Source organism: Chaetodon trifascialis, chromosome 6, assembly GCF_039877785.1.
Source record: "Chaetodon trifascialis isolate fChaTrf1 chromosome 6, fChaTrf1.hap1, whole genome shotgun sequence".
Taxonomy (NCBI): domain Eukaryota; kingdom Metazoa; phylum Chordata; class Actinopteri; order Chaetodontiformes; family Chaetodontidae; genus Chaetodon; species Chaetodon trifascialis.
The window spans coordinates 31671-47573 of NC_092061.1; the positions used below are offsets into that span (position 1 = coordinate 31671).

Consider the following 15903-nt stretch of genomic DNA (forward strand, 5'->3'; position numbering starts at 1 on the left):
GATCTCTGATTTCTCAGTCACCAGAAGAAGTTTTCCTCCATCGCATAGACAGTAGTCTGTCACCTGATTGGTCAAGATATCTGAAGAGTTAAACTGTAAAATGAACTGTTACCGGACTTCCTCAGAGCTCTTTCCTTTACATCACTTCCTGTGGCGAGATGTCCTCATTGGCCGATTACTGTGCTAGACTAGCCGACTACTCTGCACAAAGCCTACAAGATAGACACAGACAGACAGACAGACAGACAGACAGACAGACAGACAGACAGACAGACAGACAGACAGACAGACAGACAGGCAGATATGTTAGAGCCGGTAGAGTGAGACAGGAGGTCAGACTGCTGCCGACCGTCTGCAGCACAAACACTAACAACTTCACTAAAGCTACACTCAGTATTGCAATACTGCTGCTACTAGTTTTTATTAACACTAATAATCATGCTTCTGCCAGCGGTTAATAGTAATGACAATAAAAATGAGTTCATTGGAGATAAACAGTTTTCTGACATCACAGATCAGAAATCTGTTGCTGTAGCTGAACTTTATTAGTTTGTGTTCAAATGGACAGAAATCAGGTCTCTTTAAAATTAATCTTGAACACTAGTTTCTTGTTCACTGATTTAAATAATGGGAAACTGAATACATTTGACTTTTGAAGGAAACGATACAGCTCAAGTTGTCACCTTGGACTGAGATTGACATTTTTCACTTTTGACATTTCACAGGCCAAATAATGAATTGGTTCACTTAGAAAATATTGAGCAGATTAATCAGTAATGAGAATAACTGTTAGCAGTTATGTTTCAGAGGTGGAGTTAGTAGGCGATGATGTGAAATAAAAAGATGGAGAGAAGCTGAAAAAAGACATGAAGCAGAGTCGACTGAATGAATAAATGGGACTGATGTGAATATTAAGATGCTTCATGTTTATAGAATAAATAACTGATTTCATACATTTTTCGTATGTGCTCAGCATCAGGTGATCCAGTTAATGAGGTCTGACACACCTGTGTACACACTCTGAGCAGGTTCACTTTTAATGTGATGGAACACTGAAGGTTCATGTTGGTGACAAAAACTGAAAATCAACAGGTTTCAATCTGTTTATTACCTGTTAGTCTCCTGACTCTACCTCAGTGTCACACAGTTAGGTACAACTCGCTTTGTTATTGATTAATCACAATAATTGATATTTCAAAAGTACCTGGTTTCCACAGACTTCTGGCCAAGTATTGTATTGCTGAATTGGTGATTTATCGTCTGAGTGAAAACACTTTAATCATCACCATCAGTGTTTAAATACTGGTGTCGTGGTTGAGAAGTTGATCTGCTGCTCTTCAATAAGCCTCCATCACTGACACAGTTTCATATGTTTAATGTGTTTGGGTACTGATTGTGTAACTGGCGGAAATACAACAACCAGTAAGCAGAGACCAAATCCACAACTTAACATTCATAATGGAGATCTCAGTTTTATGACATTACGACATGCATGAAACAGATTCAGGTTCATGAGAAAATATTTTTCTGAGCTGATCTTTCTCACACCTCTGACATGTCTTCACATTTCTCATACCTGTAACATCTTTAACCTCTCTGACATCTCTAAAATCCTAATTATTTCACACATATAACATTTACAACATGGCTGATGTGTTGTTTGACCTGATGAACGGATCCAGGGTCAGTCACTGGTTCCAGATATCATTGACCAGATCTGACTGTAAATCAGCACTAATGACATTTGACAGCCGGTAAAACAGTAAGTCTGTTTGTGAAAAGTAGGATGTTTTTACAACAATATTTGAATCCTGTGAACTCATTGGCACATTTCAATAAAGCACATAAGGTGTGGGCTGAATGGATAGTTAAACTTGACATCCAGGACAGACTCTGCAGTTACAGATATTGATCTCATAGACAAACAGAAGCAGAAGATCCAGATCTATACAATAAAAACAGAAGCTGTGTCACATGATCAGATTAAAAAAATACACAATACAACAAGTTCATACTGAAGTACTCAGGAGATTGAACTTGGTAAGTTTGACTCTGGAGTCCAAACTTGGGAGTACAGTCTCAAAATCTCCACCATTGATGCTGGTTGATTTGAAACAGATGCTGGGTGCTGCTTTAAATTTAGCTCCTAAAGACTTCTTGAGGTCCGTTGGATTGAACTGGTCTGGAAGTGACTCTGGATGTGAACTGTAGTTCAACTCATGACATTTCAAAAAAGATAGACAAAGAACCACTGCCTGTCTAAACACGGTTGAATCGAGGGCAGCTTCCTTGATTGTAGAAACTTGAAAAAAAAAAAACATTTCACCTCTCACCCAAGGGGCTTCTTCAGGTCTAATTGGCTGGTGGGGAGTCTCAGTTGTTTAACATTTGTGGAGTTGCCACCACAGTAGTTGAAACCACTTGGGTCGTTAGTGCTCCTGACTGTGTAACGGCAGTCGTTGGAGTCACCCGAGGCCAACTGTGTTTAGTTTCTGCGATATACAAGTATGTGCTTTCCTCTGGCCTGAATACTTTCTTGTGGAAAAAGCAGAGACATAGAGAAACCATCCCTGAACAGAGGAGGAGGTCTATGACACCACTTAACAACCACTCACAGTTGGCCTTGAGTGATAACTCAAAGCACTCAGTACAGTACACAGCCAGGAGCACGAACAACACCAGTGGTATCAGTGACTTTAACAACAGCCCCACACATGGTAAATACCTGGGACTCCCCAACAGTCAGTTTAAACTGAAGAGGCAACTTGGCTGACAGGCGAAACATTTTCATGTTTCTACAACCAAGTACCGTTGCCCTAGATTCAACTCTCATTGGTTAACCATGACCGAGAATCTTCACAGACATCTACTGCCTGTCATTAAAGACAGCAATTATCTTAAGCATCCCACAGTGCACTGCACACCGGTCACTGCTCAGAGCATCTAGTCATGAGCATGTGAGCATGTGACCAGGTGTTTCAGGAGCACCTGAGTGCATCAGTCTGGTCTCTGCAGAAGGTGTGAGAAGGCAGGTTCAGTTCTCTGACAGACATACCTCTGTAGGCTATGCCCCCATGGAGACAGAGCCTGAGATCAGACACACCTGCCCTACAGTTGTACAGGTGTGTCACACAGGTAGTTTTCCTCAGAAAACAAAATACAGCATTAAAACCTCAGCACACAGACAGGCAGAGCACATATAGATACAGACAAGCTGCTGCTGTGACCACATCAACTAATGTCTTGACATTCACAGGGCAAAGCTCAGAGTTCACAGATGTCATCAAGTGGGAAGGATTACTTGAGGTTTACATAAGAAAGGTCAAAGTTCATCTGGAGGTCAAAGACCATCATCTGTACGTGTTTGACAAGAGGTCACGTATTGTCACATTGCGGTCATTTAACAGTCAAACTGAGGTTAGATTCAGGTCATTAAAAGGTCATATTACGGTCAGCTGTAGATCATATGTAGGTCATGTGTAGCTCTTGTGTAGAACTTCATGTGTAGGTCATTTGAAGGTCAAATTTAGGTGATGTGAAGGTCAAATGTAGGTCATGGCACCTTTGGCACTGCTGTCCAGGAAGACTTTGATGTAGGAGGTGGGGACATATCCCTCCTCCTCAAGGTTCCTCCGTACTCTGGTCCAGCCGTCACCTTTGTCCTCTTCCACTACAGAAAGTAGTTCTCCCTCCACCATTGACAGTGTGCCTTCATTCTGACCTGCAGAAGATCAACAGCAACATGTTCACACCACAGAGAACCAGAATGGAACCCAGTCGAACCAGAAGAGAACTCAGCATGTGGTCTGGGTAATCAAAATGACTTGGGGCCAAAAATCGAATGATTTTTCTATTACAATTGTGTGAAGTAGGTTTTTAAAAAGATTGAAAAGACTACTGTCTCTAGTAAAAACACACAGGTGGAGGGAGGTTGTCGTTTGTGTTGATGAACTTGAACTTGACTTTCAGATAATTAACTCATTCAGTGTCCCACAACCCTTAGTTGTGTTAGGATTTGCTTTTTGTCTTCTCCTAGTGTTTTTCTCTTTCCCCTTTTCCCTAGTGTTATTTGTCTATTTGTCTGTCCCCCCCGTTCTGTCTGAGACTGTGTGTGTCTTCCTCGTGCTCAACTGGCCATGTCTGATTACCTGCACACCTGAGGTGTGTTAGAGCCTTAATGCTGGCAGTACTTAGGAGAGGCTTTCTGGACTCGTGGCTGCCAGATCGTCCTGATCTCAACCTTGTGGTCATCCTATTTTCTGTGTGAGCACTTGAGAAAAGAAAAACTAAGATATCGTCCAGGATTTTCCTGTAGATTATTATGTTGTATTTTGGACTCCATGTTTATCTGTGCTCTCTGTTTCAGTGTCTTCAGTCCCGTTCGGTGTGCCTCTCTGCCTCTGCCAGTTCTCCAGTATACTTTCTTTGCTATTTCCACTCAGTTTGAGTGCACTTCAGGTTTTCCTTTTTGCAAATAAATTGAATTACCTATGAATTACCTATTTCTGGCAATTGTCTTTGTATTGGTCTGTTAATTTGAGTCCTGAAATTATTAATACTTAAGGCTAGCCCTTAACAAGTTGTTGTTGCTAGATCAGACAAGCTTCACAAAAAGCACTCATATTGAACGCTGTCCTCGTGCTCTTATTGGATACTGTTCCTGCCCTGTCAATAGATCCTGTCTCTGTGCATTCATTGGATACAGTCCCCCAACTGCAAGCATATCTAGTTTTTGGCAATCAGAAAATCAAACATGTACCATCTGGGAAAGCTCACAATGAGGTGACGACTCATCTCTGTCAACCGTCTTGATAGATGTGAATGCTGATTCCATACCAGCTCTAGGGTTTTACTCTCAATCAAAGAAGTCTGTTTGATACAGGCATAGCACAGTAAAACTCTTGTAATCTGCATTAAAACTAATGGTTAGCCCAGATGAGATCACTGTGTGCCTGTATGCGAGGTGATGTACTGACAGTAGGAGCTAGTTCAGTAAAATAACATCAAAGTACCTTGGAATGGGTAAAGGGACTTGCAAGTGCCAATACTTGGCAATGGTTCTTCATCATCAAAGTCATCATCAAACTCTGAACTGCGAGACTTAAAGTGGAGCTCTGCACTGTGGTCCTCAGTGTAGCTGCCATCAGGGCTGAAGAGAGAGAGAGAATAATGTTTAGAAACAATGAGTCTGTATGTTGGAAAATGTTCTCAATAATCTAAAATCGGTAATCAATAATCAATAATTAGTACCTCTCTCTGCTGGCTGGACTGCGGTTGTCCAGCTGTTTCAGGCTGCTGCTGCCTGGTGTTGTCACCTGGGAATTTAACCCACAACCTCCACTCTGTCGTCTACTGCTATGATCAGAGGGTCTGCTGTCAGTCTCTGTCAGCCAGGCCTGCACAAACACACCAACACACATTAACATACACATTAACACATACAGATTAAGTCACAGAGCGGGAGACAGCGTGAGAAGCAGCATCTCTCCGAATTCTGCTCATTTGCAGTCATCTGCTTAGTCTCTTCACTCAGATTTGACTGAAGAGGAATGAGCCAGAAACGAGTGTGATTTTTATGAAACTACAGTAATTAATTTCCAGTCATTTTTGCAACACCTGCATGTACCTGTCCATTTCAATTCACTCTATATTCAGTTTGAACAAGTAGAGTGAAGTCAATATAGTGATCTCTACCAGGTGTATTCGGGGACATGTGGGTGAAGCAGTTGTTGATCACGTGCAGCCCCTACCAGCTGGTTAAGGGTGAAGAGTCAGCATTCAGTAGTGGTATAAAACAGAGCAGTCAATATGACAGCTTTTTCAAAAACTGCGAATCAGTGCATCCACAAGATGTCCTTCAGCATACAGTGGCAAATGTGCACAAAAATATAAATTGACGCGTCCAGTTTTTTGTGAGACGAGCTGCATGCACACACACACACACATAGATAGACACACAACCAAACACGTGGAGGTGATAAAATGCTGATCGTTGCTACAACCCTGATTCCAAAAGAGTCAGGACAGTGTTTGAAAACATCAATAACAACATAATCATTTGCAGTCAAACTGAGTTTACCATCACTTTCTCAAGTTTTCCTGCGACCATGTATTAACCTCCTTTATCCAATCATGTGTTTGCAAAATGGTGAACCTCGCTTGTGAACAACTGAGCCTTTCCAGGATGCCCCTTTCATACCCAATCATGATACTATCACCTGTTACCAGTGAGCCTGTTTACCTTACTTCCCAGTCTTTTGTTGCACATGTCCCAACACACCATCCAAACAGTTTTGGAATCTGGGTTGTAATTAAAAGTGAAAAATGATAAAATGTTTCATAAGAGATTTGTTAGTGTCTGAACAGAAAAGAAATGAACCTGAATTGTTTGTTTGTTTTATTTAAAAAAAAAAAAAAAAAAAAAAAAAGATGGCACCGCACAAGTGGTAGCTTGTTACAGCAGTTAAGGCCATTTTTCTTTGTCTTAGAGTGTTTTTCTTGTGTTTCTTCCGTCACTAGTCTCAGTTGATCGTGCGTACATATGGGTGTACAACTGGTAAGACTAGTGATTTGCTTTTTACTCTTTCTTGGATTACTTGAAACAACACTGGGAGATCCATTCAGTCACAGCTCCATTGTTTATATACAGGAACAGCTAATAGTGCTGGGCAACGCAGGCATTCTCCCAGTGGAAAGACCAGACATCCCCAAGGACATAAGGAGAAGGTGGAGGGGATGCAGAGCTGAAGCGAAGTGCTGTGAGAAGAAAAGACAGTACACTCCATCCATACCGTCTGTGAGACCTCTCCCAAATAAGATAGAAGAGCTACCGGCACTAACCAGACTGCAGAGGGAGCACTGGGAGTGTAGTCTGATGTGTTAGCCGACACATGGCTAACGGAGATCACGCCGGACTTCAACTGCTGAGAGCGTACAGGGGAGCGAAGGAGAGTGGCAAAAAGGAAAGGTGGAGGCATAGTGATGTTTGTGAACAACAGATGGTGTAACTCAGGGCACATTAAGAGAGAAGCACTGCACCAGAGACATTGAGCTGTTAGCCATTAGCATTTGGCCATATTATCTTCCGAGGGAGTTCTCACACGTATTGCAATAACGGTGTACATCCCCCCATCAGCCAATGCAGCAGTAGCATGCAAGCTCCGGCACACTGTAGTCCCCCAGGCCCTCCTCCTTATCTGCGGTGACTTCAATCAGGCTTCCCGGTCCTCCACTCTCCCCACCTTCACCCAGTATGTTAAATGCCACATCAGAGACAATACAACACTGGACTTAAAATGAAGTTTTTCCTCATCACTGTCGCCAAGTGCTTACTCATGAGGGAATTGTTGGGCCACTGTAGATAAAAAGACTTTGGTCTGTACCAGCTCTATATGGAAAGTGTCCTGAGACAACTTCTGTAGTGATTTGACACTATATAAATAAAATTGAATTGAATTGAATTGAATTGAATTGAATTGAATTGAATTGAATTGAATTGAATTGAATTGAATTGGCCTTACTGTATGTAAATACAAAGGATGCTTACAGTCCATCGCCCCTCCCCCGACTGGGCTGTTCTGATTACAACCTGGTTCATCTGCTCCCTACATACATACCTTTGGTGAATAAACAACCACCTACCATCAGGTATGTGAGAAGAAGGTCAGAGGAGTCCAGCATGGCACTGAGGGACTGCTTTGACACTACCTACTGGGAAGTGCTGTGCTGTCTACATGGGAGGACACTGACAGTTAACTAGCTACATCATGGACTGCATTAACTTCTGTATGGAAAAAGCTGCCTACCAGGAAGGTACAGTGTTTCCCAAACAGCAAACCCTGAGTGTCCCTGGAACTGTGAAAGCCCCACTGAATAAGGAGAAGAGGTTCTTTAGATCAGGGAACAAAGATGAGGAGGGTGCACATGGAGATGAAATGGGAGATATGGAGAGGCAAAGACAGCTACAGGAGGAAGCTGGAGAAACACCTTCAGGGGGACAACACCAGAGAGGTTTGGAGGGGCCTGAAAACCACAACAGGCCACACCAGTGAATCTGGTGAAATCTCCAGAATCTGGAGACTGGGAATGGGCAAATGAGCTGAACCTGTTTTTTCAACAGATTTGATTCTACCCCCGTTCCTTCCTCCATTCACCAGAGCCCAGACCTGACTCCATTATTTCTCCACACGCCCTCCTTCCCCTTCACAACATTCCTCACACCAGCAGCTCCCTCTTCACACCACTTAACACCCCTCTGCTCCACTTCACAGACTACATTCACCTCCCGCCACCTCACTCAACAGGAGCCACCCCCCAGTCTCTCCATAACAGCTGATCAGGTGAGGAAGGAGCTCAGGAAGATGAAGGCAAGGATGGCTATAGGCCCAGATGGCATCATCCAGACTGCTCAGGGACTGTGCAGATCTGCTCTGCGCGGTCCTCCTGCACATCTTCAATATGTGCCTCAGTCTGGAGAGAGTTCCAGCCCTGTGGAAAACCTCCTGTGTGGCTGCAGTCCCAAAGACATCCCATGGAGCCCAACCACTTCAGGCCAGTGGTCTTAACTTCCAAACTGATGAAGACGATGGAAAGGATCACAGTGAACCCCCTCCGTCACTTCAGAAGCAGGACCCCCTACAGTTTGCATATCAACCAGACATTGGTGTGGAGGATGCAGTCACCTGCTTCACAGATCCCTTTCTCAGCTGGAGAATACTGGGAGCACAGTGAGGGTCATGTTTTTTGACTTTTCTAGTGCTTCCGACACAATCCAACCATCGCTGCTTAGGGGAAAGCTGTAAGGAGCATGCAATTACAATTACAACAATTACAATTATATTTGTAATTGGTCAGCATCCAGGGTTTGGACATTGAGATTGTGGAGATATATATATATATATACACACACACACACACACACACACACACACACATACATACAAGTGTGTGTGTGTGTGTGTGTGTGTGTGTGTGTGTGTGTGTGTGTATATATATATATGTGTGTGTGTGTGTGTGTGTGTGTGTGTGTGTCATGTATGTGTGTGTGTATAGTACGTATATATAGTACAGTGTATGTATGTTGTGTGTGCACTATGTTTAGAAATGTTATTTGTAGCATAAACCTGGTTCCTCCTCAGCTCATCCTCCAATTTCTGTAGACTTTGTTTTACTTCCTCCAGTCGAGGTTCCAAACTGCCTGCGTCACCCATCTGAGGACTTCGCTCATACACCTCCCTCATCTTCAACAGAGCATCTCTGAAACAGCATGTTACACAATGTCAAATACACAGGACAACATGACTGAAGGCTTTTTTCTACCCATTCCCATCATATGAATATGAGTTCATATTCATGCATGGCTGATGTAATAAACAGCTTTAAATTTCACAAATTTCACTTTATTAATAAACCTATATGTGACTCTGAACAGATTCCAGTCATTCATATACGCCAAAAAGAACAGAGGAGGTAGACCACGACTCTGTGGAACTCCACCTTCAGTGACTCCATCTTCAACAACTCCAACTTAAGCTCAACTGCTTCATGTGCTGCGTTGAGAATCAATAAGCAATAAAAGACATCAGAGGTAGCTGGGCCCTTTTGCAGTGAAGGAGTAGTGAGTCGTCTGGAGCAGAGGAGCTTCGTAGACTCCTGCTCAGTATGCCTGCATAGTGCATATAGCAAGTATGCATTCAGTGTGTGTATATGTGTGTATATACATACATGTGCACATGTACTGTATATGTGTGTGTACCTCTGCTCTCTCTCTCTCTGGATCTCTTGGTTGATGTTGTTGATTCTGGCTTGAAGTTTCTTTCGTCTCTGTTCAGGAGGAAGATGACTGCAGTCTGCAGGACCGGACCCCTACAACAAAACACATCTATACATTATAATATGTCATATTATATCATGTTCTACTCCATTACAGTAACACACACTGATAACAGTAAATGTGGTTTAATACACATATATAATTTCACAGAAAGATGTGTGTTACTGACCAGTTTGAGTGACAGCTGTCCAATCAGAGAGGAGTGTGAAGGAAACATGACAACATTAAAAACACAGTTTTGGATTAATACACAATATATGTGTGTGTGTACACTTGTACGGGCATACACACACACAGATAGATATATATGTATACATACACTTGTGTTGATACATATTAGCATACATACAGTATATACATGTGTAGACATACTGTATACCTTTGTACAATTGTACACATTGTATATGCATATACGAGTTTACACTGCTGTCCACACCAAGAGTGATAAAACAACAATAACAATGTGAGTATCCACACTGATGTGGCAGAAATGGACATGATTTCTCAGTTGGAGAGGGTTCAGGAGATGAGGCTGAGAATGAGGAGATTGCTTTTGAAGTAGGTTTCAAGGACAAGCTGAGGGCCATAACCTCTTTTGAACAAGCTTTCTACTTGAAGCCCTGGTTTTCAGAAGCTCCAGGCACAGCTGAATTGTTGGCTAAATCCTCCAGTAGCTCCAATGCTGGGCTTAGCATGAAGTCTGTTAGCAGCCTGTCAGCCTCAGGGTCCCAGCTATCATCCCAAGCCTCAGCCCATTTCCCAGCCATGTCAACCACAGCCTGCTAGCTTTCAGGATGGCCCATGCAAGAAGAGTGAGGCCCCCAAGGACCTTAAAGGTCCATGTCATCTGGCTCCCTTTTGTCCAGCTCCCTGATCTCTTTTATGTGAGACCTCGCTCCTCCACACTTAGCTCCATGGTATACCCCCCAAACCCGCAAACTTCACAAAAGTAGAAAGGAAATGGCGTTCTACCAATTTGGAAGAATTTCGGTCCGCCTGGCAAGACAGTCTTAAAATATACAGGAAAGCCCTCCGCAGTGCCAGGGCAGCCTATTACTCTGCACTAATAGAGGAAAATAAGAACAATCCCAGGTTTCTCTTCAGCACTGTAGCCAGGCTGACAGAGAGCCATAATTCTGTTGAACCATGTATTCCTTTAGCTCTGAACAGTAATGACTTCATGAGCTTCTTTAATGATAAAATTCTAACTATTAGAGACAGAATTCATCGACTCCTGCCGTCAACAGGTACTGTTTTGTCTTCAAACACAGAAACTGTAGAAACTGTTTTAGACTGTTTTACACCTGTCGACCTTCACCAACTAATTTCATCATCAAAATCATCTACCTGTATTTTAGACCCCATCCGGACTAAGCTATTTAAAGAAGTTCTACCTTTAATTGACTCTTCCTTATTAGACATGATCAGTCTCTCTTTATCAACAGGCTACGTACCACAGTCCTTTAAAGTAGCCGTGATAAAACCGGTACTCAAAAAGCCTACTCTTGATCCAGGGGTTTTAGCCAACTATAGACCGATATCCAACCTTCCCTTTCTCTCAAAAATTCTTTATTTGAGGATTTCCAGTCAGGATTTAGAGTGCATCACAGCACAGAGGGAGCACTGGATAAAGTTACAAATGACTTGTCTCTGTATTCGTCTTATTAGATCTTTGTGCTGCATTCAACACCATTGACCATGGCATCCTATTGCAGAGACTGGAACACTTCATTAGCATTAAGGGAACTGTCCTAAACTGGTTTAAATACTACTTTTCAGATTGCTCTCAGTTTGTTTGAGAGACTGGTGTTGACCTGAAAGACATCACAGGCCCCCTGCTGGACTCCCTTCAATTTGCCTACCAGGCAAAGAGGTCACGGGAGGACGCAGTCAACATGGGACTGAACTACATCAGTCCCATGACATATGCAAGGATACTGTTTGAGGACTTCAGCTAAGCATTGAATACCATCACCCCAGAAATCCTCCAATCTAAACTCCCCCAGCTCACTGTTCCAGCCTCCACCTGTCAGTGGATAACAAACTTCCTGACAAACAGGAAGCAGCAGGTGAGGCTGGTGAAAGTGACATCCAGCACCTGAATCATCAGCACTGGAGTCCTCTAGGGATGTCTGCTCTCCCCTCTGCTCTTCTCCATCTACACTCATGACTGCCCCTTAGGAGATCCATCTGTTAAAGTCCTGAAGTCTGCAGACGGTCCTCGGCCTCATCCAAGACGGCGACAAGTCTGCATATAGACAGGAAGTGGAACAACTGGTCCTCTACTGCAGTCAGAATAACCTGGAGCTGAACACGCTTAAAACTGTGGACATGTTGGTGGACTTCAATCTTCAGGACTTTATCTTGAGTTAGAATGATTTTATAAATGATACATTTGTAGTTATTGTTATAGTTATCATTGCTGATGTGGTCAGGCTTTACACATGTAGATGTGTACACATGTATATACACTTGTGGGTGTATGTATACCCCTCTCTTAAGGCTGCGCAGACACTGTTTCCTGGTTCTGGAGCCAGAGGTCATGAGGTCATTTAGTCGCTGTGTGATTGGTTCCCTAGAGGCAGGGGGCGGGGACTGGGGACTGCTGACCACACCCCCTGGTGAAGGCGAGGTTGGAGGTGGAGGAGGAGGCTGCCGGGGGGAGGAGAGGAGGGTCAACAGCTGGAGAGAGAGAGAGAGGCATGGTCATTACAGCCAGGGGTGTGTGTGTGTGTGTGTGTGTGTGTGTGTGTGTGTGTGTGTGTGTGTGTGTGTATCTTTTGTTGCACACCTTGTTTTTTCTTATAAAGGGCCACAGTTTCCTGCTGTGTCTCCGCCCCTCTGTTCGGTTGTCGAGGTAACTGGATTCAGAGATGCTTCTCCTTATGGTGGCACTATAGTCCTCAAACTCTACATCACCTGGAGGTTCAAAGCCTGATTTGTACACCTCCACCACCTGACGGGTGTCCTACATGCACGCACGTACATTTAAAAAAGACACAAACACAAACTGAAATGTCCCTGAGTGACACAATAATATCATTTATGTTGGAATTTCACAAACAAATTCTCAACAAAGCATCCACTTTTTCAAAGCTTTCAACTGCATGCTGCGGTGTTCCTCAGCAAGTTTGGTTTAGCTGCCAAAAACAGCGACGGCTACCTGGATCTCACTGGCAGCTGCCACAAACAGTGTGGCAAGTGTATCATGATGAAAGGTCAAGCTACAGAGGCAGCTGTGGCTCAGATGGTAGAATGACAAGCACACACACAAGACCCAGACTGATAGGCCTGCCACATAGTGGCAACCTCTGAGCAGTTCGGGATTCATAACCTTACTCAAGGGCACCTCAGCAGTGCCCAGGAGGAGGACTGGCACCATCCTAGCAACCAGTCAGCACTCTATACTGTGGTCTGTGCTGGATTTGAACTGGTCACCCTTTGGTTCCAAAACCAAGTCCCCACAGACTGAGTGTATTGAATATTGCATATAGGCAGGGTTGTCTTGTTATGCTAGGGTGGTCTCATTATTGTGTGTGTGAGACTGTGTTGAAACTTATTAGCAAGGACATGATTCAAAGATGCAGCTGCAGACTGTCTGTTTAGGAATGGCAGATTACAGTCACTTCTATCAAGGTGGTCTCACTAAATAATGTACAAAAGATGCACAGCCTGAAACACTGTTGAAAGTTGTTTGCACACACTTGCAAGTGTGATAATAAACACCAGAAAGACATTCTCTTGTTTCTGAGCCCTTTATTACAGATCTTGCCACCACACTAAGCTTTAGGTCTCTGAATAGCAATTCCTTCAGTGTCACTGATAACTGACTAACACACAACTTTGTTTTGCTTTAATGAAAGAGTGTTTGCTGTCTGAAGACCTGATGGACAAAGTCCCCTGAGACCTCCAGAATCTGTATGAGAGTGATGAGCTGGTGTACTTATCCACAACTAGGATCAACAAAGGATTCTCAACTTCACTTCTTTTTATATGCAGTGCAGTCTCAAAGCATCCAGAGACTTCAGTATCTTAGATCGATCTATGGCCAGCAAACTACCAACATTTTTTAGATTTTAGCCCAGAGGAGACTCACCATTCTGGGCTGGATGCTCTCAGCAGCATCCATCATGGCATCCAGACAGCGACTCACAACAGGGAGAACTTTTCTCTCAGCCTCCGCTGATGAACGCATTGCTTCACAGATTCTCTCTATCCGCCGCTCCTCCATATCCTGGATACGCTGCAAACACAGAAACAGAAAATAATACACTCTGTTGGACTGAGCCTGGTTTACCTGGTATGTAAGTGGTAGCACTGTGTGGGACTGCTAGTTTACCTGGTATATAACTGGTACCAGTGTGTGGTAGTACTGGTGCTGGTCCTGGTTAAATTGGTTTAAACTGGTAACGTAGTCTTTCCTGGATTCATCAGCAGCTTGTTTTTTCTGTTGAGCCGTCTGACGAGCCTGAAACCAGTAAACAAAGGAAACACTGAGAGATTTCCACCAAATATATCTACCAACACCTTCACTCAACTCAGCAATTAAGATATTATATCTTGTTTGTTTAATCCAAACAAAAACAACTAATATAAAGAACACAGTTAGTGTTTTTACAGGGAGTTGTGTGAAGAGCAAGCTCTGTACAGGTGTGCTACATCTGATTGCCCCTGGCCTGGGACTGAAGGGCATAAAAGCTACTGTGCCTGCATCATAAGAGAGGCTTCTGGTATGGGTACTGGTGGTCTGGCCGCCTCTCAGCCTGGGATTTTGTGTTGTGTTTTGACCGTATGTCTTTTGTTAGCTTTGATTAATTGCCTTGGCTGTTTGTATGTCTTTATGTTAATAAATCCCAGGCTTTGGTAATTTTAACTTTCTTTTATTTAAATTTTTTTGTGCCTGAGCTGAGTCAGTGGTGGTGTGTGGTTCGTCCCGCTACTAGTATATAGTGAAAATATTCTTGTTAGGGTTAGGTTATATTTACAGTTATTTAGTAAATATATAGTCTGCTAAAAAGTAAATATATAGTCTGCTATATTGTGAATACAGTGGACCACATATGTGGTATGTGGTATGGGTAATCTGGGTCAAAATTTCTGTTTCTCTGCATAGTTAAAGATTTAACCAATTTCTTTAATGTTTTAGACAAGATTACTTTTTTATTTCCATCTTTTATATTTACAAAACAAAAGTTTGGGCACCCTGCATGGTCGGTACTTAGTAAAACCCACTTTGGCAAGTATTGCAGCTTGTTTTGAATATTTGTAGCCAGCTAAGTGTCTTTCAGTTCTTGTTTTGGGGGAATTTCATCCATTCTTCATGCAAAAGGATTCTAATTCAAAGAGAACTGAACTAGAAACTCATATTTCTGTCCGAATCTATTTTGGGAATTACTGCACCATATATAGTTGAGTCAAAGTGTCCCATGATGCACACTGAAAAGCAGTCTACAAATGACTAGTTTTATTCTCATCCTTATTCTTCTTTATTGTATATATTCTATGTTTATGTCTATGTCTATGTTTAACCTGCTGCTGCAACAAAAGAATTTCCCAATTGGGATAAATAAAGCAAAGTCTAAGTCAAAATTGTGCCATGTCCAAGTTTCCCCAGGAGGTGGTGTAATTTGACACATTATCTGACTTAATTGTTCACACAGAATTCTGAAATGATGTATGTAGGAAAGTATCTGTGGTAAATATGAATATTAAAGCCTAGCATCATCTTCACCTTTTCACTTACAAGTTGACAATGCCTTCTCTGTGCAGTAATTCTATTTCTTCTACTAATCAAAATTTTTTGAGTGATTGTTAACACAAAGAAAGACAGATTGATGTTGGGTGGCATTTCCACACATCTCCAACAGCTGTTTCATAAAGAATATTATCAAGAAGTAACTTCGATCAAGTATAGTTTGTTCTTCTTTATAACGACGGGAACAAGCCAAATCCATGAGTTGTGGTATGAGATATGTAAAATATGAGCAAGGCAGCACATCACAACACAAACTGCCAAAATTTCTCTATTCATTTTGGAAAATAGACTCAGTACAATATATAGTTATCATAAA

General features: G+C 42.6%; 1 protein-coding gene across 1 annotated transcript in view; it reads right to left on the reverse strand.

Annotated features, from left to right (window-relative positions):
- Positions 1-47: 47 nt before the first annotated feature.
- Positions 48-15903, reverse strand: part of LOC139332018 (formin-binding protein 1-like) — a 35007-nt gene continuing 19151 nt past the window's right edge. The window contains exons 8-18 of the mRNA XM_070963678.1: positions 14172-14300; positions 13929-14075; positions 12624-12800; positions 12323-12514; positions 10002-10016; positions 9755-9864; positions 9123-9255; positions 5251-5396; positions 5013-5149; positions 3563-3721; positions 48-212 (exon numbers count right to left, since the gene is read on the reverse strand). Of these exons, the coding sequence (XP_070819779.1) occupies positions 184-212; positions 3563-3721; positions 5013-5149; positions 5251-5396; positions 9123-9255; positions 9755-9864; positions 10002-10016; positions 12323-12514; positions 12624-12800; positions 13929-14075; positions 14172-14300 (1374 nt within the window). The 3' untranslated portion in view covers positions 48-183. The remainder of the gene's footprint in view (positions 213-3562; positions 3722-5012; positions 5150-5250; positions 5397-9122; positions 9256-9754; positions 9865-10001; positions 10017-12322; positions 12515-12623; positions 12801-13928; positions 14076-14171; positions 14301-15903) is intronic.